Below are 22,128 nucleotides of genomic sequence, written 5' to 3'. Positions count from 1 at the left end.
CTTTTTATTTCTTTTGCCCCTCGAGCAGCTCTAGTCCGCCACTGCTTATATGATAATATTGTGTAAATAATCCATTATTTTTTAAAACATTTTCGTTTCTGGCTTTGCTAACCCATAGTAGGTGGTGGTTTAGCACCTTAAAGCTGCCATAAAATTAAAAGAATCATCAAGGAGTAAGACTCTCTCCACCTCCCTACACTTAAAGATATTGTACTTTGAGATATTGTGATAACATTGTTATTGTAAGTCAATTTGTCCTCTTTCTCACTGATTGCAACTATGTGCAGGTCATGACATGAAAGAAAAAACAATACTGTGGGTCATTGTGGCTCCTTTGGTATATTTTTGGAGGCTGCATTTCAGATGTTGCCAAATTATCTCCAACATTACAGCTCTTCATGAGCAGACATTGCACAGATGACTCTCTGTGTGAAAATAAATTAGCACAAAATGTTCCACAAAGTAGAAGAATTGTTCAGACGGCACAGAGAAAATGGTGCATATCACGTGGCGTGGTGACAAACATGAAATGCAGGGAGAAGCGGCACCTACAGTGAAGCACCATTTGCAGACAGGCCAGTCTGCTCTCCAGCTGACCCCATAAAATGAGCAGCGCTCAACAAATGGATGATGTAAATCTCCTTTCGGTTATGCATTGCAGCAGGATTTAGGCACACCGGCTCAATTAAGACAAACAAGAGCTGATTGTGTTGGAGAGGAGAGAAATACTGCAGACAAAGCAGCTAAAAACTAAATTTAAACTGTTGAGAACATGTCCTATTTTTAAAGAGGTCATAAACATATTCTGGCCCTTGTCAAGTTTGTTTGTTTTCTCATTTCTCAACTTCATAGATCTTTTTTTCTGTGATTTGTCTTCCTGAAAAGCATGAAAATAGAACAGAGGAGAATTACGCTTTTATCATCTTAAGAGGTGTTTTTGTACCTGCAAATCACACCTATATTTAGAGAGCGAAGTGTGTGCCAGAGGCTTTAATGCACAAGTTCAAAAATCCATGTCTCTTGTTCTATTGCAGTATTTTCACTACTGTGTTTTTTTTACATCTGAACTTTTATTTTTAGGTGCAGATTTGTTTTAAATTGCTGTCAGACTTCACGCCAGTACGACTCTGCGGGGTATTTTTGCTTGTTCAGCTATTCTGAATTAGATGATTGCAAGACTTCAGAGGACACGAGATTTAAACTGAGGACACATTTCTTCATGTAATATAGATGTGTTTTTATTAGAAATAAGTCACATTCATTTTGTGCTGTGAAAACTGTACATTTACAGGAGGTAAAACAGAACATAAAAAACAAAGTCGAGACAAGAAAATACAAATGGGTGTTCAGTACATGTAACTCGAGGTATGAATCGGGCTGAGGGCGGGACAGAGGAATTGGAAGGGACAGGGGAATTGGCTGGTAGTACATACTACTGAGTTACTGACAAGGTTATCAAAAACACACCGTTACAGAAGACATGAGGTTCATTTACCCACCGCTATACAGCGGAGAGTAAAAACAAATATCCTGAAGCACAGTTTTAGATATTCATAGGCTATCATTCATTCTATATAATGTTTGCTTTATAGAAGTACAATTATCTACCTGTCACAGAGAGCTCCAAATATGGAGTCATGTGCTAACAGATCTCTAGTGAATAAATTCCTTGAATTACTAATACAGATTTGTCATACAATATTCTCATAAAGCATCTATATGAGGAAGATGGTACAAAAGTTTTGAAACATTGGTAAGAAAAAATTCTGCCTAAATCATATTATCAGTCTTGCTTGAGCATCAAGCACCCATCATATTGCACTATTTCACACTGATGGCTGAAAACACAAATGTGTTGAAGTCTCGAGGACCTGGCGCTGAACTGGAAGCCGCCAGGAGCCTCTGCTCGCTCCAAGAGTCCTGCAAGGCTGAGAAACAAAAGGGCGATGATGAAAGGTCTCTCTGACCCCTCGGATCCACATGTACGACATGGAAGAGCCTGCATCTTGTGCCAGCTGAGAGAGAGGGGGGTGGAAAAAAGAAAAATTCCTCCACCTCCTCACTAACCATCCAACGTTTTCCCAGAATGCACTGCTCTTCCTGTGTGAGAGTCTGTGTTCATCCTGGTGCTGGTGTTTTGGTATCGAAGCAGAATGCTGGAGAAACCAGGAAACAATGTGGCTAACCTGCACCTCCATCACCACTCAGTGTGTTTGTCCCGATGCAGTCCGTATGGGCCCACAACACATTACTGATGCATTGAATCATTTTCTGGAGCCTATTGTTCTAGTTCACAGTTATAAAGCAATAAAACTTGTGCCTGACACTTATTAGAGGGACGGAAAATTAAAATATCGGCTATTAACTCAATAATGACGATAACACTGACAATAATCATTGTAATAATAATAATCATAATAATAACCATGGCGATAATAAGAGTAAGAAGCACTGTCAGCATGATTAAGCCTAAGTTCTCAGCACAGAGTCTCATTTTAGGCTTTTTGAAGCAGTTCCAAGTGAGAAGCAGCGCAAACAAATACAGAAAAAAATAAAATAACCCACGGCACAAAAACAAATTGTGTGCGCCCATCTGTCAAAGTGTTGGACTCCAAGCATGAAACTGGTCCCTTCTGCTCTCTCGCCTTGTCCTAGTTTGGAAGGTAACTTTGGCTGGAAGAGGAGCAGCCAAGAGTTCCGGTTGTTCCTCCCAAGAAGCAGGGAGGACGCACCGCCTTTATATCATTTTATTTTTCTCCAAAGTTAAGTGAAGGAAAAAAAGAAGCACAGACATGTTGACCACATCTTCTGAACCCAGGCTTGAAGGGTTCAAGAAACTCCCAATGAAGCATTAATGGAACCACAGCCAGTCCTGGTCCATGGAAACCACCGCTCGCTGCACTAACCCCTTGACCTTCAGAGCACTCTGACACGAGATGCTTTTAAAGTCCACACAGAGAAGCTACATTAAAACATCCCATCACCACCACCTCTACATCTCCTTCTCTCCCACTTCCTTCTTGCTCTGGCTGAGGGTTTGAAGACATCGATTCTGGGACCAACTTTCTTACTTTCTTGGTTTCCTCTACTCTATCCATACAGGATACCATTCCCAAACCAAAAAAGGCGAACAAGGTGAAATCAGGTGGCTTCGCGAGCCCCCCTCCTCCCCCTCAGACCTCTGTCTGCAGGTCGATGATGTCCTGTCCCACCAGAGGAATGGTGGTGCCGGTCTTCTCCCACTCAACAGAGTGCAGCTCCAGAGGTGAGGCAGCTAGGGGCTCCAGGTCTTTACGGACCCATGCGGGGGGTGACTGTGGGATCCCCCGGACTCCCTCCCATGGCCTCTCCATGGTACCCTGCTGTTTGTCCTGTTGAGGTTACAAAGAGGAGCCACTTTAGAACTGGTGTCAATCATCAGCCCTGAGCAATTCCTGATTTAATCAAAATGAAATGGGTTTCATTACATCAGAGGTGATTTTCTAATAATGAAAGTCATATTGTCATTTGGGGACATTATTCCTCCGTGAGGCGTGAAGTGTACAATCTGATGGTGTGTCTCATCTATAGGCAGTAAAATTTGAGACTGTGAGGTTGTATATAAACACTCACACTGTGGTTCGTTTTGTCACTTCCTCCTGAAGACACACTCCATCTCACAGACTGTAAGAGGGAAGGAAGAGAATACATCCTTATTCAAATGACCTCAACCATAGTTCAATACACAATCACTGGTTGTTTTAAAGGGTCATATTGACATCTGTTAACATCAGAACCGCCTCTGGTCTGCTTCCAGTTTTACCCTTTATCTGTTTTGTTCTGCATTTCCTGAACATTAATGTCTATGGAAATGGATGATGAGCATAATATCATTATGTGTTACCTTGCTGTCGGAGGCAGGCGACTCTCTGTCTTTCTCAGCGTGATGGAGCTTCCTGTTGAGGTCCTGGAACATGTTCTGGTGGCGTTTCTTTGTGTGCATGATTTTCTAGAGAAGAAAACAATATTTTCTTTCAAAACTTATGCTTACAATGATACATTTAATATCCACTGCATTTCATTTACATTGTTTTCAGAAGGAGGCATCCGAACAATATTCACCTCAAAGTCCAACTCAGCATAGCGGGATTTCTGTCTCTGCAAAGAAAAAGATAGACTAAGGTTTAGTTTCAGATATGTATTAATTTGCACAAGAATGCACAACTATTCTGCAAGGGGCCACACTACTTCTACTTCTTCGCTTACCTCCAAGGAGCTCATAGACAGCGTAGAGATGGTCTCACTCTTGGACATCATGGAGTTCATGGATTCGAAGGTGTTCTCCAGGCTGCTGTGGGTGATGTGAGACTCACTCGACATGTTGTGGATGTTCTGGATGGGCGAATCTCTCTCCGAATATGACACGCTGACCTGGTCAGGGGGGAGCGACTTCATTCCAAAGGCAGCCTGGGGCTCGGCGAAGGGCCCGCTCAGGTGCATCAGCCTGGCCTGGGGGAGCTGCTCCACGCTGATGTTGTATTTCGTCAGGTCATCTTTGGGTTTGGTCCTCAGGGTGGAGGTGGTGTTGGGCATGAGGACGTAACCACTGCCGTCGGACATGCTTCCCTCGGCGTGAGCACGGGCGAGATCGGCATCTAGCTGCTGGAAGAGCTCCCCTTCGCAGACGTACACGGGTTTCCCGCAGGATGGGTCGACTCCTCCGGCCAGGCGGCTCTTCTCTCTCTTCAGGGTGAGGGTGTGGCTGGAGTACTCGGGAACTGCCTGCATGTGGCTCTTGCTGGGGTTGGATGGCAGGGTGTGGAAGTTGGAGCCCATGGGAAGAGGAAGCTGAGGAGGAGGCATCTTCTCTTCGGATGAGCTCTTCATTCCTTTAAAGAAAAATGGCAGGAGAGGGTTAAAAAAACAATACAGAACCAGGCCACATCTGAGAATTTGGTTCAATGAATATCTTTTTATGCATGGTTGGATGTTTTAAGTGCGAGGCTCGTGGAAATTGAAATGCAAATGGAAAACTGGTTAAGAAAAGGAGAAAAAAGTTGATGTGAAAGGGGCTCACCTTGTCTGCCTGACTCTCCATCCTTTTCATTATCAGACTGCTGATAAAAGAATAAGAAACGTTCTATCAGTGCTTAATATATGCACATATTCGTTTTGGGCTAAAATGCAAGAGGCACTCAAGACATTAAAAAGGCAATAAGCCAAGAAATTTACCATATGCTGGGAGTGGCCATTGTGGTGGGAACTGCCAGAGTCTCCGTTGCCGTCGTCCTTGCGGTCGACCACTCTGCACTTTACAGCTTCCTGAACCTAATTGGTCAAGGGGAAAATATTTAGGAAATTGTATTTAAACCACCGCTGATGTAACATGTAAAAATTAAAAAAACTAGTTGCCTCACATTTCCCTTTTCACCTAAATTTCTTTGCCTTACCTCTCTACGCAGGATGCAGTGCACCATAACAATGATGAAACCCTCCAGAGAGTCGAAGACGGCGAAGAGGATCTGGAAGAGGGCTGAGCGGCGGTCGGTAATGGCAAGGACAGCGGACATCCAGGTGAGGGCCAGGAGGGGCAGAACCACGCAAGAGCTCCACAGCGATGCCCTGCAGGGGGACAAAAAACAAAGATTAGACTAAACATGCTCGAGCAGGCTGCAGTTGGAAGTCTGTTTCTCTACTCCTGTTGTTTGATTGTGTGGCTTGATATCAAAGCACATCATCAATATACCTGTAACGGCACTGATGAGGGTGATAAGCGCAATACTCTGGTGTAGGGAGAAGATCAATAAGACCTACCCGGCTCTCTCCTTCAGCTTCACATCGGTGATGCCGTCCTTGGATACCAGCTTGTTGAAGACCAGAATACCAATGACCATATTCACCTGTTTGAAAAGAAAAAAAAAGTGGTTAATTCCTTTACAAACAGACTACGTATTGAGATGGATTGGGACGTCAAAGTCAGAATACGTACCAAAACAACAGCTGCAGCAGGGCCAACAAAGGAGTAGAGGAGTCCGCCCTCAAGAGACAGCCAGCAGCTAGAAAAGAGAAGGAGGAAGAATATTAATGTTTGAGCTAAAATGAAGAGCTTTTCCAGAGTAAAAGCATAGAAAAGAAAAGGGTTAGGCCTGTGACTAAACTTACTAGGTGACAGTGCCATATCCTTTAGCTTTTGTGAAACCCACAGCCACAGCCACAACCAGTGCAGGAAGGCCTGAAAGATAGGAAACATGCAAAAGTTAGAGTTTGGAAAGAAAAAGCTTTGGAGAAAAGTGACCCAACAGAGGTGAAAAAAAGGAGAGGTGAGCATAAAGACAGTTGCTCTTACCCCAGCCCAGGCATAAGAAGCGCTTGCGGATGATGCGGTTGCGCAGACGACCAGTGACAGCCATGTAGGACTGCCAAGCTTCTGTCAGCACCCAGCAGAAAGAGGAGAGGAAGAAGAAGTGCAGGAGAGCAGCTACGAGAGTGCATACCACCTGTGGGAGCCCAGAAGGAAGGAGAAAGATGAGAAATCTGTGTCAGTGGCACTGCTGCTTCCAAAATCCCCAAAGCAGTGAGTTTCAGAGAGGTTTGAGAGAGAGGTCGGGATTGGCTGGGGGAGTGCTTTACCTTGTTGCGAGCCTGAGTTTGTCCGACCAGAATGAGGGCATTGGAGCATATGATGGAGAGGCAGAAGTTGATGAGGATAACGGAGCGCTCGGAGCGGATGTACCTGGAGTTTTGAGAGGAGAAACGATTGAGTTAAAGGGATGAGTAGGAAGAGGAGAGAGAAACCAGAGCGTATAATGTTGCTGGTAGGGTTACTCACTTCCACACGGAGACGTAGATGATGATGAGGAGCAGCAGGGTGAGCGAGGAGACCCCACAGCCAACGATGAGAGTCACGGACGGGAGCAGTGTCTTGTCCATGTCCTGCAGAGGGGAGACAAGACCAAACATGCCTGATTACAAACACATACACACATACACATTGATTCAGAGGGGAAACCAGCACAAACACACATATGCACGCACTAGCGAAGCCGCTGGGTGTGCGCTATCTGGAATAGCAGACGGCTCCCTGTAGGCGAACAGTTGAATGGCACAATCAGGCCACGGCTGAGGCAAGGTGACCCCAAGGTGAACATGTCAGAAAGATGGAGCGGCAAACTAAACAAATGGTCAGGGTCACTGCGTTTCTCCATTGAGCTTCGGAGTCAGCAAATGAGGCGAGGAGGATACTGCACATATATCTCTCTCAACTAAGCGAGGAGGAGGGGTGGGGGGGTTGTTCAATTCCCAGGGGCAGTTCAGGGGGGTTTGAGCTGCTACAGCAACCTTCTAATCACTAACAGACACCCTCTCCTTCTCTGTGTTTTAGCATTTTCTCGCTGTTTTTGTGCCAACCAGCAGCTCCTCACCCGTCCCCGCAGGAGCGAACAGGTGGACCATTATCACCTGTGCATTAATCTGCCACCACCTGCCCTTCTGATCTCTGACAGCAGCTTAGCGCCTGCCGCTGCCGGCGGCGGTGACCGTCCCATGTTTCAAACAGCCCTGGCACCGAACCTCTGGTGGAGGGAACAGACGAAGGATCGTCTTCCCCGCTGCTCGTTCACCCGGAGTGCCGACGGGTCACTGCTGCACACACAAATCTCTGCTCCTTGAGGCTTCACAGAGCCCCCGCCGGCTGGCTAACACACCGTCTGTAATCTGTCTGTCTCACACCTACTCTGAGGTTTCGAGTTAATCTAACACCTTTGATCAGGTTGTCATCGCCACAAAGCATGTGAGCCGGAGAGGATGAAGGAGCTCTCATTGACAAATGGTGTGATTATATTTTTGATAATGTGTTGAAGGAGAAAAAAGGCGAAAAAGGGCTAAGTGGCTCCCAAAGGTGAGTGAGAAAACGTCCTGAAATATAATAAATCTGCAGGTATCAAATTAGCTCAGACAGAGGAGAAAGGAATGGACACCACTTTGGCCTTCATTTGATTTACGATGGCCATAAATTCTTACATCGCAAGCGTATGTGAAGCTTCTAATACCATTGTTGATAGTGCCTCTGAATTTAAAGTACAATCCTGAAGCCTTGAGGGATTGTTCCTCTCCTTCTCAAAATGTGCTACACATAGGTTTATTTTTTTTTATGATATCAAAGCACAGCTGTTGAAGTCCGGCTTACGGCAGCCAAAGACTAATTTAGTGTGGCAAATTTGTTTCAAAATCTATCCAGCTACATCTGAAGTGCCCCAAAACAGATGGCAGATAGCAGAGCGGTGAGCTGTCTTTTTGCTTCAGTCTTTACCGAGTCTGGGGAAAGAGAAAATAACAAGGGCGATACAGTGTGTTCTGCTCCCTCTCTTCCCAATCTCTATATCTGGGTTGATGCTTGCACCATGGGCCTCTGAGTGAAATCCAGACAGCCAGTTTGACCTAAATACGAGGCACGTCTTCTGCCTGTCCTTGACCGAATGCATGTTCTTACTTTGAAAGGTGAATGTGCAGGAAAAAACGTTAACTAAAACAGTTTTTCTGCTGTTTTCTCGTTGAATTAATTTCCCCAGTGGTCAAGGGCATCTGCTGTCCTGACTATGTGCTCTGCTCCCACTGGACCATCATGCCTCCAACACACATGATGCTGCAGGCCCCCTGAAATCAGACCACATCGAATGAGAGCTAACACACTGCAGCATCTGGCTGTTTTTCACATCTCCTCTCTCCTCTCTCTCTCTCTCTGCCTCTCGCTGGTGTTCCTCACACGGCTCTCGCAGGAAGACGTTATTGAAAATGTCCACGGCACACATCAAAGGATGGATGGAGATGGAGAAGCGAGGGTGGGGGGGTGGGGGGAGAGGAGGAACCATCAATGCATGACCAGACGTCTGTCTCTCATTGGTCTGCCTCTCTGGCATTTACAGACTCTCGCTGCTGTGGCCGAAGAGGAAAAAAGGAGGAGGAGGAGGTGGAGGATGAGGGTGGATGTAATCGAGAATTCAGAGATATTGGCAGACGGAATGACTGCCGCAGCTACCTTTTTTTTTCTTTTTTTTTTTTACTGTCGGAGGGGGTATGTGCGGGCTATAACAAATATGGGAGGCGCTGCTGCTCAGACAAATCAAATCTAGGATGTAAACAACAGGTTAAGGGTGAAATAAGCAGGAAAAACACTGCAGTCCAGTTTCATAAGCTGCTCTGAAACTAAATGAACTAGGAAAATCAACAAATGCACCTTTAAAACACACTCAGAGCAGACATCTGTTGATTGTTCTTTGTGTGCAGCAGCAGCAGCAGCAGAGATGGACAGGCCATTTCCTCTGTCCTGGGGGGGGGGGCTCTTCACAGGAGAGAGGAGGAAGAGGAGGAGGAGGAGGAAGAGGAGGGGGGGCTGCTGTGCTGTGTGTGTTTTTTCTCTTTAGCATCTCAGTTATCAAAAATCACACAGGCCGAGTTTGCGCTGCAGAAGCCGTTGCCACGGCAACTGGAGGGCGAACAGCTATAGAGGCAATACGGTCCACAGAGGGGAAATTACACATTGTCTTTGCGCATTAAAATACAGCGATGCACAATGACACATTTGGATAAGCAACGCACCCAAGTCCGTTTACTTTACCAAAATCGTGCGTGATAGGAAAATTAAAACGCAAAGCCAGGTTACACAATCATTAAAAAAAAAAAAAGTCATTCAGAGTGATGTATTATAATATATATAACGCGGGATCAATGTCTTTTAATTGCATAAGCGATTTCCCATTCACTGCCATAATATTTATTCAGTCAATTATGCAGCTGGTTGCGCGTTGACAAGCTCGACGCGCCAATACGCATCGATAATGTTTTCACTCTAAAAACCTCGATGTAATTCCTGCACATCAACACGTTGCTCGCTTATTTCCTCCTCAATTAAGAAGAAAAAAAAAATCTAAGCCGTAATCGTCCGATCACCTGCACGGAGACAAAGAGCTGCTGGTGGGCAGCGCTACTGCAAAGAAAACCGCTCGAAAACAACAAGTATCATCCGTTCACACTGCACCGCATTCACTTCACGCACAGACCGCACCAAAAAATGAATGCATGACTATACAAAAAATACAAACATGAGGACACATTGTGAGGAGACAGAAGACTTACCGTGTCGGAGTTGACGTGCGCTAAAATGGCGAAGGTGGAGAGGCTGTCACACACGCATTTGGTTCTGAATGAATGAACGGGGACCGCTCTGCAGCTCCGAGCAGACCAAGATCCGAGCAGAGAGGAACTGCACAAGGAAGGAGAGGGAACGGGTTAGGAGAGGAGAGATCAGACGAATCTCTCCTGTGAATGTCTCTTAATGACATTTTCCCTCATGAAAAACATTTATTTAGAAGTTCAGCTTATGATAAGCCAATCAGGAGTGCGTTTGAAGAGGAAAATGCGCATTGTTTTTACATTTTACATAACATTTAAATACTCAAATATTAGTCTGGGATCCAGTGTGAGTTAATACATATTATTTCATTTAACCTAAAGTGCATATAAGGGAAGATGGCTTTTAAATTTAAGTGATTAAAAGCCATCTGTGCCATGATTAATGATGATATGCCTTCATAAATGTCATTATTTGCATAATCTGTATAATTTCTTTCCTCAGCAGACATGAGATTATTGGCAGTACTTGCCAAATGTGCACTAGAGACAAAGGACAGTGTGTTCCCTCTTTTGACAAAAGAAGGAGTGGAGTGTGAAAACAATCCAAATTATTCCTCCAAACACTCCAACTGATTATCTGTCTATATTCATGCAACCTAAAACAAACTAGTGAAGTATACGTTCAAAATCTTTTCATCCTTGTGCCAAACCTGATCAGACAAAAAAATGGATAAATTACATTACAGGGAGTAAAATCAATAATGAGTGCTTCATTGAGGCCATCTTTCAAATGAGATGCACTCCACTGAATCTACAAGATCTTTGTGTGTGAGCAGCATCAGCAGCAGAAGCCAGAAAACACAGAGGAGGAGGTTGAGGCAATGAGCAGCACCCTCAGGCTCTGTGTGACTGACTGGTGGATACAGAGGAGCATCATAGCCAGCAGGTCCAGCCTGGTACACACACAGTGTCACGGGCAAAGTCAACATTGGCTCCATGCAGATGGGTTGACTGTGATGCAAAGTAAGACAGATAAAGCATGTGTGGCTCTTGAATTTTTTTTTCTCACAAAAAGCTGCAGAGCGTTCATATCTGTATCCTAATGGATCACTTCCTGTGATCAGACACATGTAGCTCTCTCTGACCCCAAACATCAGCCAGAGCATCCTCATCTGCCGTTTCCACTGTCTGTATCCTCCCATTAATCATATCCGCCGTCAGAAATGAATCTAATTTGACTCGAGGCACATCAGCCTCCCTTTCGAAAGCACAACAGTTAATTACATTTTCTCCCTCGATTCATTTTGTGCTTTTGCTTATGCATCCACTCCGGCTGTTACGGCGCATGGATGCAGGTGCATTTTCATTGCTTATCTGTCCTCCACAAGTGTACAAATCTATCTAAATGCAAATGGTCCACCTGTGTATTCTTCAGGAGGGCAGAGTGGGCCCGGGGCTGATTGATCCAAGCCAGGCCACCAGGAGCTGCTTTCATAAGTCACTCAAATGCATCTAAGCATCTTTAAAAACTCCCATGAGCCTTAGCCATTAACCTCGGCACTGACATATGAACATGACTGAGAGGGAGAGTTGCCATTGTCTTCAGACATACAATGAATTCATCCACTATGTAATGAGGTTTGAAGTTCTGCCGGTGTGTCTCTCCCCTCCTTAGGATGTGCTTCATTTAAAGTGAAGCACTTGACTGTTAGATCGAAGTGAAGTGTCACTCAGCTCGAACCACCGAGGATCACTGAGGTTGTCATTTCTTAATTCTCAGTGCAGTAACTATGTCAGACAGCTGAGTGAGGCCTGCTGCTGCAGGCTAGGAGACATTATTGCTCTGTCGCTGGTGAGTGTAGGTCTGGAGGGCTTTGAGTGTTCAGTGACAGATGCATGACTGAAAGGACCGAGCGAGGAGATAAACAACAACAACATCAGCTGACGAAGGATGGAGAGTAGATGCCAGTGATGGTTAGACGCACATTAGAGGAGAAAAACAACTGTGGTCAACACTTACGTTTCACTCTCGTCCCATGAGAGGCATGTCTCATTGAGGGTGTCCTGCAAAAGAGAGGCAGATGGATCAGTGACTGTGAGGAATCTCTACAGAAAAAAGGGAAACATGTAGGCCGGGGATAAACGTGTGAGATGCAACAGCTTGCTATCAAACCAACTGCCCACATTTCTCTCCAACCTCCCCCGTAAAACACACACGAAACTAAAAACAGCATCTTATCAGCTGCAGAGATTAATTACTGATTTCTCATCATCGTCAACTGACCGCTCAGTTCGGCTGTGATCTTTGCCGGGTTTCAACCGACAGAAGTTAAAGTAAAAGTCACAGTGTCACTGCAAATGTTACCAAAATGTCAGGCTCTGTGTACTGCGGTGAGCAAACAACCGGAGGGGGGTTGATATTTTTCGCAAGGCTCCATTAGATAGGGACTTACATTGTGGAGGTGGGGGAACTCGATCTCTACGGGGGTTGAGAGGAAATTTGGGGTGGGCTTGACGATCACTGTCACCACCTTGGAGTTGATGAGGGTGGTGTTACTGCGGAGAAACAGAAAATTACACGGTCAATAAAAACATGTAAGAGAAAATGAGAGTAAAGGAGTGGTGGATCTTTTAACGAGGGGCGCCATCTTGTGACGGAAATTATAAATTTCATGGAAGGCCAGGCAGAGAAATTGTATTACCTCTGGAAGGACAGAATAGATGCAAGGTTTTTGTAGAGGACGATTCCAGTCACAATAGCATCGTTTCCGTCTGGAAAGAACAAAACACCTGCTTAGACTCACATTCACAAGACTGCACATTGTTTGATCTGGAACATGATGTTTATTTTAATCTTACCAGCCTGCTCAATGGACAGAGCATCCCGGGACACTGAGATCTTCTCCTCAGAGTTCCTGACCCAGTCCAGCATCCCCCTCCAGCCCTTCACAGGGAAGGTGAAGTTGGAGCTTGTAGTCGTTGGGCGCTTGTGGATGCTCAGCACTGAGAGGGAGAGAGAGTTTTTTGGTGAACTTCTACACAGATGCCAAGGACATTTTGGTGTTGTGTGTGTGTGTGACCGGACTTGTCATATCCACTATGTCCTGTGAGAATGTCACTCTCGCTGAGCCGAAACCGTCACACAAGTCACATTGAGAGTGATTCAGTGTGTGAAATTTACAGTTATTCTTACAGTCTGTGACAAATTGATCATACATGTGCTGTGCCAAATATACTTGGAGGCTGCACATGTACTATGGTAAAGCAGGACAGTCTGTCAAAGTGATAAGTGATGCATTCTGCTGCCACTTATATGGACTCAGATTAAGATTGATGCACTCTCTGTGCCGGAGAAAGGACAAATCATCCCGACTAGACGTGAGCAGAGAGCAGCTGGCATGGGAAATTAGGGCTCACCTAAATTCTCGGTGACTTCGTAAATGTCCTGGAAGCCGCTCATTTTCATACCGAGCATGTTCACAAAGTCCTCAACAAGGCGGAGGAACTCTTTAATGTTAGCACCCATCTGGATTAAAGATAAAAGAAGAAGAAGAGAAAAGGAGGAAGAGTCAGACGGAGGGAACGTAATGGAAAAGGACATACAATCAATGCAACACAATGAGTATAATTGAGCACTTAAGAGAGGCTGCAGTTACATGCCCATATCTAGATTTCCTATTCACATGTCAGTCCGGCTTGTGCTCATTCTTTCAGAGCGCTCACCAGAGGAGAGAAAAAAAATTACACTTCTTGCTGCTATGCAACCTCAGAACTTCCTTGAGGCCATAAATGGGCAGGCTGTTGATTCATACTCTGAGTTTTTTTTTCTTTTTTTTTGTCCTCCTGCTCAGTGGAAGGGAGGGCTGCCTGACTACTTGCGTGTCTCTGACGCAGAACTGCAGTGATGTGGGCGCAAGGTGTGTGCTTGTATGTGATGTGCTGTCTGTGTCCTCTTACAACTGCTATCGGTATGTAGGATGGCATGGAGGCTCACAGATTGCAAAGTGGGCGTAGAGTGATTCTCCTCTTTCTCTCTCGCTGTCACCTTGACATGTTCGCTTTCTCTTGTCGCAGTGGCCTTGGTAATTCACAATCGAATTTTCAGATATGTTGTTTAGTCACTGCTAGTGGGGGGGCTTCCTGTTTGGCTAACTTTTCTACGCTTGCTTGTCTCTCTCTCTTTACTCGCTGGAGCCGGAACTCATTTCATTTGTCAAGCAAATGTGGAAAAAAGTACATCAACAAGTGGTCAAACTTGTCAAAGTTCTGATACTTGTATACAAATCTAATGAAATGAGGTAGAGCCAGATGAATAGTCGATCTCTAGACATGCAATTTAATGTTTTTGAGTCAATTTAGCTATTGGTGACACACTCTTATATCGTTTGTGTGACTAAAAAGGCCACTTGGGAGTGCTAATCAGAGCTAATTTTCACATTTTTCACACTAACCTCTCATACACACCCTGAGAGCTCTCCCTGAATCTGTCCTGTACACACTCATCGCATCACAGAAACGTTAGCATAAAAGACTTATTTTCTTCTCACACACACACACCCTCTTATCACGTACCAGCTGTGCCTCTTCCCATTTGTCACGATGTTCCTCCTTTAGTAAGTTGCTAATGGTCTGGACGTAGTTCTGCAAATCATTAAATGGAAGCAGAGTTGTGAGAAGATACAAAATCCAGCTCTATTTTTGGTCAGAGAGTGCTTTTATTTTTGAATATGTACAACACGTGTGTTTTCTTACCTCTGTGTCAGCATTGCTCAATTTCTGGTTGCTGGTTCCCTTGTACAGTTCGGTGGTGTTCTTCAGGATTTCCATCACGGCCAAGAGATCGCCGCTGTACTTGGCCCCTTCATCAGAGGAGAATCTCAGCCGTGAAATCACCTCAGCGACCCCATCCACGCTCTGCCCCATCTGCGCTTTGGAAGCGTAGTCCCTCGACTACAGAAGAAGAGTCGAGAGGTTAATCTGAATCTTTGACATTCACTGGTTTGACTCCACCACAGGGAAATTAGCCATATGAGGACACAACAGATGAGGGTTTTAATTAAGGGTTCAGGGCTCACCAGCTTCTGAATGTTCTCGTAGTTCTCTGAGACACACTTGATGTGAGTGGGGCTCTCCCAGGATGCGAGGCCTACAGCGTCCAAGGTGCACCGGCGCAGAATCAGACCTGTTAATGAGAGACTTGTCGTTAGCATGATAAGGGTTAATGTCGAAGGAAAACAAAGCATGTCTCTGTCCTCACTGTCACTGTACCTGAGGCATCAGCGGGGCAGGCGATGGCAGCCATGTCTCCAGCGGGGGTTTTCTTCCACACAACATCTCCAGTGTTCTCCTCAGGGCAGATCTCATGGGGCTCTGTGAAGTTGGAGTAGACTTATAAGTATTCTCCCTCCTTATTAAATTGTATTGTTGTGTTGCAACCTTTATCCATTTAAGAGTCACTAACCAGGGCATCTCTTCTCATTGCAACGCTTCTGCTCTCCCTTATCACCGGGGCAAAGTTCTCCACCAAAGAAAGGCCCTTCACACACTCTCTGCCTCTGCTGGATGCCTCCACCGCAAGTCTTGCTGCAGCTGCCCCAAAAGCTCCATGCATGCCAACGTCCATCAACTAAAGACACAGAATATTTCACACCATGAACTCTGGACTTATCTTTGATTAAGTATATGATTATTTTATGGGTATGTTTTTTTTTTTTTACCGGGACAATCTTTCAGGAAGCAGTTGACTGTCTCTTGCCAGCCGCCATGGCACTCAGAGCCCCCGTAGGATGGACCGTTGCACTCCCGTGTTCTCTGCATGGTGCCGTTGGAGCAAGAGGCAGAGCATGTGCTCCAGCCAGACCACTCATTCCAGGATCCGTCCACTGGAGGGAGGCAGAGGAGCAGATATCAGGAGAGAGTTACAGGGAGTACAAGCACAAGACATCCTCAAGAAACAGGGCACACTCACATGAAATAGTTGGTTATCTTTCCTTCAAGCATGACTGTTTGTGCCTCTTGTTTATACTTGACCTTGTACTCGACCATTATGTAACAGAAAAGGTCAGTTATGTGGACCAAGAGACTCATCTGTTTTGTCCAAATGAGAAGCAATGCTATTTTAAAAACCCATAAAAGGGCATTTTTAATAATAGAGACATAAATGAGAAGGAAAAATTGTGGGCCTCAGGAAAACAATTCAGCCTCGAAATGATTAAAAACTTAAAAAAGAAACAAAATCCATAATTATTGCAATTAAATGCTGCCTTGTAAGATTGTAAAATAGAATAGTGAAAAAGTGCTAAAAAAAAAGTCTGATCGGCCAAAATAAGAAAAATCTATCGTGCTAAGCGGGCTGTTAAGATGACTCAATTTTGTGAGTCTTTTAATCTCAAATGAAATGTGCAATCATCTCTCGATAATGACTATGCCTAACTGCTTCTGTTTCAGACATTAACAGCGAATTCAGCCGAGTCTCGTCGAGACGTCTGCTGATGGCAACATGCAATTGCAACAAGGGAACACAAGAAATCTCTGTGTTTTAATGCTAACCACCAAACCTGGTGTGGAAAAAGGGAACAAACACTAACTGTACAAACTGTATCTGTGACTTCAAAATGAGTGAAAACCTTCCTGCACATGAGTAGGTGGCAGAGTAGGGAAGAACTTCTGATATATTGAGTGACCATGAGTACAGTCTGAGTCACCGGCAGTTATTATACAGCCAATGACTAATCCCTACACAGGCTTTTATTCTGTGGATGCGTCAGATGTAATGACAACCTGCCGCTGCAGTTGCTGTTTGTGATGGTGCTGATGGCGATACGTGGTTTAATTAGCTTCTTGTGTATGAATCAGTTAATTGGAGAGGGAAGTATGGGAGTAAAGGAACAAATAAGTGCTTGGATTTTTTTTGGTAATTTAGGAATAAAAAAAATATTTCTCACCTGGGCAGACAGCGATGTTGCAGAACTTGGTTTGTCTTGTGGGGCCGCGGCAAGGCTCTCCTCCGTTCTTGGGCAGCTTGCAGGTGCGGGTACGGTCACGATAACCCCGACCGCAAGTGGATGAGCACAAGCTCCAGGGGGTCCACTCATCCCAAGCTCCATCCACTACACATGGGGAACATAGAAGGAGAAACTGAAAAATTGTACACAGACTCTCCACTAGGTGGGACAGTCCTTCACACAACCCCTCAGGCACAGCACTGAATTAGTGCTTTAAGGGAGATTTACCTGATATTGAATTGCAACCTCTTTTCAACAAATCTCAGGGAGTGAAAGCTACAAAATACCTCTCTAACTTCTGCCCTTTATCTACTTTCCCTATTGTGGCTGCTGTGGTACAAAGGGAAATCATTAAGGGATAATAGCTTTTACCTCCTGTCTGCACTTCAAAAAGCCTCCTCTCCCACACATTTTCTAGATCACACTCTCTTTTCCTTTCTGCCACATGTCACGCTCACATCAGAGAGGGGGAGCCAGGCACTCACCAGGGCAGACAACGGTGTTGTTGCAGGGCCGGTTCTCACGCAGGGGTCCGGTGCATTGGGTGGTGAAGGAGGAAGTGGCGCAGACGCGGGTACGGCTCTGCCAGCCCTCTCCACAGGTGACTGAACAGGAGCTCCAGGAGGACCACTCATCTGATTTAGCATCTACTGTGCAGAAACATTAGAAAGAGGGTCAGTATACCAGGAACTCAACACCTGGAAAAGTTAAGCCAGACCAACTTAAACTTCTGTGATTGGATGCAGATGTTTTCAGACCTTCCTATCTCACCTGTTTGGGTTGCAACAACTCCTTGGTTAGTATTATCAGCATTGTCTCTCTTCAAACCGACGATGGCTCGCAGACCCTGGCTCCTGTTGCGCTCTTTGCCTGAGAAGATTTGAAAATTGCACAGTTATTGCATTGAATCAGAGCCACCTGCAGCTGAGTGCTTCCCAGCTAAATGACTAAATGATAAGTGGGCTTACCAATGCAGGCCTGAGGGTTGCAGGCGCGCCCCTCTTCAACTGTTCCCTCGCACACACTATCCTCGGGCTGGCAGCCTCGGCTACGCACCTGGACTCCGCCACCGCACTCCTGGCTGCATACTGACCAGCGGCCCCATCCAGCCCAGCCCTCTGCAGGAGGAGATAAGTAGAGGAGAGGTTTAGAGCAAGGTTGGAAACTGAAGTTGCAGCTAGAAGTTTTAACACTCTAGTTGAAACTAAATGCAAAAGAACTGTACAAAAGCATGAGTCAGTGCAGACTCATGCTTTACAGCTACAGTTCTTCCTGCACACACTTCATATATAAGAATTGGATGTGAGTAATGTTTGTTTCATATGCAAAGAATGAGCAAGGATGAGTCTTTGTTAGCAGAACCTTGCACTCATGCTGATGGCTGTGCCATTTTAAATGCCGATGGTTCACTTTAACCACTTGGTGTGAAAACTGTGTGTTTGAGGCCGACAGGCGTGTTGCCATGACGACCACAAGCACTGTGCTTCGATTTCCGCCGCCAGCTGACTGCGAGGTCTTTGTGCTTATTTTCTATCGCGCTCCCAGCCGAACATAACAAACATGCCCTCTATCTCCCTCCCAAAACCCAGACCCGTTGCCAGGCATTAAGCCGAACATGCCTGCCTGAGACGAAAGGGAGAGCTGGTGATGTGTGTGTGCGCTTCTGGGAGCACCGGCAAATTTCTTTAACACCTTTGATTTACTTTTCATTACTTTGTGGCGGTGGAGTGCACATCCTCCGCCTGCTCTACAGACATGGATCATTACCCTCAGCAGCTCCTAAGACACAAACACTCACAGACACTGATTACAAGACTGAAGAGCTGTTGGTGTCCTGGAGAACTTGACCCCCATGAACAGTTTAGCCTGGTCGATATTACAAAACAACGCAACAAACATGGAGCACATCGTGTTTTCAGGCAGGATGTTTACATGACTTGAGATAACAGTTTTTCGGACTTTCTGTCACATTACAAACTTACTGATAATCTCAGCATCGCGTCCGTTGTCTCTGGGAACAGGAAGGCATTTCTCGACGTAGACACCACCCCTATAGCAGCTTCCTGGCTTCCTTTTTGGGGCCTCCCAGCACTGGCAGGGTGTGTTCATGATGCCACAGGGATAATCATGGGTGCTACTGGACAGGCACTTCTCCAGCCACTGGCACAGCATCTGGCAGGCGGGCATACTCGGGTTCCTCTTCCCCACGACCAAGAACTCAGCCTTGAACTCACTGACGTCCTGCTCCTCCATGATCTCCAGGCCGTTTCTCGGTGCCACCTTGCGAATCTGCAGGAACTGCTTGCTGGACTCCAGGTAGGTGACAGTGGTTGATGCGTCGCACAGCCTGACCACCTCGTCGAAGCTCTCCATGCCCAGATAGGTGCGGGAGGTCTCGATGAAGGAGTCGAACTGGAAGGTCCTGATCTGGCGGGGCACGCAGGAGTCGGTAGGCTTGGTGATCTTCATGTAGACGGTGTAGCGGCGAGGATCAGGGTTCTGCAGGGTCCAGGAGCATGGTGTGGAGGGCAGGGTGGTTGTAGAGGTGAACACTCCAAAGAAGCGACTCTGTTCCAGGGTGGCGCAGGTGGCGGAGGCTGGGCCGGAGGGAGTACAGGAGGTCAAACCGAAGAAGAGCAGTACGAGGGCCACACAGGGGCCGGTGAGAGCTGACCACGCCATTGGGCTTGCTTAGATAGAGGATGGTCTTGTTCTTGTTTCTGTGATTGCTGGTTTGACCAGGTTGTTTCTTTGACTTCTTTGTTGCAAGTTACTGCACTTCCCGTCAGATCTTTTGACTTCTCGATGACACCTCTCTGAAGAATTGTTGGATTTGCAGGTTTTAGTGCATCAGACACTTTATCGTGTCTGTATCAGCGAGGGAGCTGCACAGAAACAGGGAATGAAAAATAGGATAAAATCTGTCAGTATGCTCCAACATCTAAATAATCAGAACAAAACATCAGTTATCAGTATGCAGGATAAGAGCTTTCTCCCTGATGAAATGCATTTTTTCACTATATTCATGAGATGCATTTTAATGGAACCCATTGTCGAACTGATATTTATGCATCAGGGACTCGTCTCTGATCAGTATCATAGTGTTTTGGGGCAGATTCACTGATCTAAAATGTCCAGTTCTTCAGGACATAATTGCTCTCGCACTGCAATTACAGTCCTTCACAGCAGGCTGGTATCTCCAAGCGCTTGCTCTTTCCTCCCACACACTGAAATGAACCGCGAATCATGTGCGTCAGTCTGACGTCCGTAGAACCATTGCCACTGGCAACCACAGACGCTTATTAGATCCGTTATTTGTGAAAAGCCCTCCTCCTTTTGAGCGGCAAACTGAGAAATGGTGATTCTGTGTCCATGGATAAGTGTGATTACATACCATACTGTGGCAAAAAATGCTTCAGCAATCTTTCCTCAATTACATGCCAGAGCATAAAATGAACCGAATTATGCAGCTAGAGCAAAAAATGACAGTCACTCTTGCATATTAATGCAAATACATGCATGTTTAAGAAGATGCATCATTAATTATGTTCTTTATGCTACTCTGCAGAAGAGCTACATGCATTCAAATGAGGTAATTTCTACTTCAGTTGTTCACAAGATGAGTAACTTCATGCAGTCTTCACCTGTAGAGACTCTGCTCTTTGCCACTGAAACATTAACCCTGCCTGGAAAGAGGATGCAGAGTCGATATCAAGGTCTCTGCACACAACTGGACCGGCTGACATAATACGAGCCGGTCCTTGCAGCACAGATGACAGGAGGAAACACTGTTGCTCGGCAACATCTTTCACACACATTTAGGGTTATTCTTCTGCCTTCTGATGTTTTCCCACTCACGTCCCTTGTCACTGGCTTTTGTTGGAAGAAAAGACGAGGGAAATCATCCACTTCTAACGTGAATGCATAGGTTTTTCTGTCAGAAGGAAGCATGCTTAGCAGTAAATGTCTATATGTAACTGGGGTTAATCATAAAGAAGGGGCAGTGCAGAAACAATGCAGCAAAATTGACGCCTATAGCGACACTCACTTTGAGAAGCACCTGCACTTTTCAGGCGGGGAACTCATAATTACATTCCTCACATCTCTTTTCATATCTCTGCCTCCCTCCAGCCTTGCTTCTCTCTGTGAGCAACACAGCAAAGACCTCAGCTTTGTAAAGGTGGGTGTACCCCCCCCGCCTCCCGACAACCGGAAGCTCCATGAATGGGCATCTGATGAGGCACACAGTGAAAAGAAAGAGGTCCAGCTGTCGTAGGAGAACTCTTTCTCCACTCCCCCACCCCCCCCCTCCCTGACCTTTCTGTTCCTCTCTCTCGCTGTCGTCAACAACATTTTTGCAAAACAGCGGGGCTATTTTGTTGTTATGGAGACAGGGCTTGTTTTTTTTGCAAGATCTGGGCGAAAAACAGTAAAGAGCTGCAAAATACCACCAGGCACACGCTCTCTGTCTCTCTTCATGCTGGAGTGCACAGTTTTGTAATAGCCTGTCTCATCACTGACTCAGGTGTATAAGCAGGAGAAACAAGACTCGATTAAAGCAATAAGAAACATGCAGGAGTTTGATGAGATGTGGCTGCGGATGTTTAAGTAATGTGCATGACTGCCTAAAGAAGAAAGCTGTCATAAGATATATGAAGACAAACTCTTTCAGCCAGACTGAAACTGTGACAATCAAGCTTTTCTGAATCAAGATGTGACTCTTTCCCCGTTCCCTCTACATGTGTGTGTATCTATGTGTGAATGCAACATATAAAGAAAGACAGCCGGTTGATCACAGCTTCCTGACCTCATTCTTTTCTTCAGAAGCTGAAGCAAACTTACAAAAAGCCATTTCTGCAGCCATTACAGCTCATCCTTCATCCTTTAAATTGCTGGCACCTTTTTCTTTTGCCGTGCCAGGTGCGGCTACTTGTGCACACGTGTGCAAGAAAGGATAAGTGGACCGGTTGGTTTGCTTTGTTGCAAATCCATGTGACAGCAAAAACAGAGAGCAGCA

General features: G+C 45.6%; 1 protein-coding gene across 1 annotated transcript; it reads right to left on the bottom strand.

Moving 5' to 3' along the window:
• Positions 1-1,278: 1,278 nt before the first annotated feature.
• Positions 1,279-19,793, bottom strand: LOC141010632 (adhesion G protein-coupled receptor B1-like). Its single transcript, XM_073483683.1, has 31 exons — positions 19,094-19,793; positions 18,080-18,229; positions 17,883-17,981; positions 17,597-17,758; positions 17,052-17,216; positions 15,825-15,989; positions 15,569-15,733; positions 15,376-15,477; positions 15,183-15,289; positions 14,860-15,057; positions 14,680-14,748; positions 13,525-13,633; positions 12,967-13,110; positions 12,810-12,879; positions 12,561-12,663; positions 12,128-12,171; positions 10,111-10,237; positions 6,809-6,912; positions 6,610-6,712; positions 6,326-6,476; positions 6,142-6,211; positions 5,969-6,035; positions 5,794-5,879; positions 5,430-5,601; positions 5,212-5,307; positions 5,057-5,096; positions 4,246-4,868; positions 4,102-4,137; positions 3,884-3,988; positions 3,613-3,663; positions 1,279-3,371 (listed from the first exon to the last, which is right to left on the bottom strand). The coding sequence occupies exons 1-31, from the start codon at positions 19,791-19,793 to the stop codon at positions 3,174-3,176; spliced, it is 4,581 nt and encodes a 1,526-aa protein (XP_073339784.1). The 3' UTR covers positions 1,279-3,173.
• Between the last annotated feature and the right edge of the window lie 2,335 nt (positions 19,794-22,128).

Source organism: Pagrus major, chromosome 16, assembly GCF_040436345.1.
Source record: "Pagrus major chromosome 16, Pma_NU_1.0".
NCBI lineage: Eukaryota > Metazoa > Chordata > Actinopteri > Spariformes > Sparidae > Pagrus > Pagrus major.
Note: the sequence above shows the minus strand (reverse complement) of the source record. Positions and strands in the feature narration are given on the sequence as shown.

Coding starts and splice junctions, on each gene's coding strand:
- LOC141010632 (XM_073483683.1), bottom strand. CDS start 19,793: ATGGCGTGGTCAGCTCTCACCGGCCCCTGTGTGGCCCTCGTACTGCTC. Junction 5,602..5,793: donor AAGCTGAAGGAGAGAGCCGG/GTAGGTCTTATT, acceptor GTCCCCCTGCAG/GGCATCGCTGTGGAGCTCTT. Junction 4,138..4,245: donor TGTCTATGAGCTCCTTGGAG/GTAAGCGAAGAA, acceptor TTTTCTTTGCAG/AGACAGAAATCCCGCTATGC.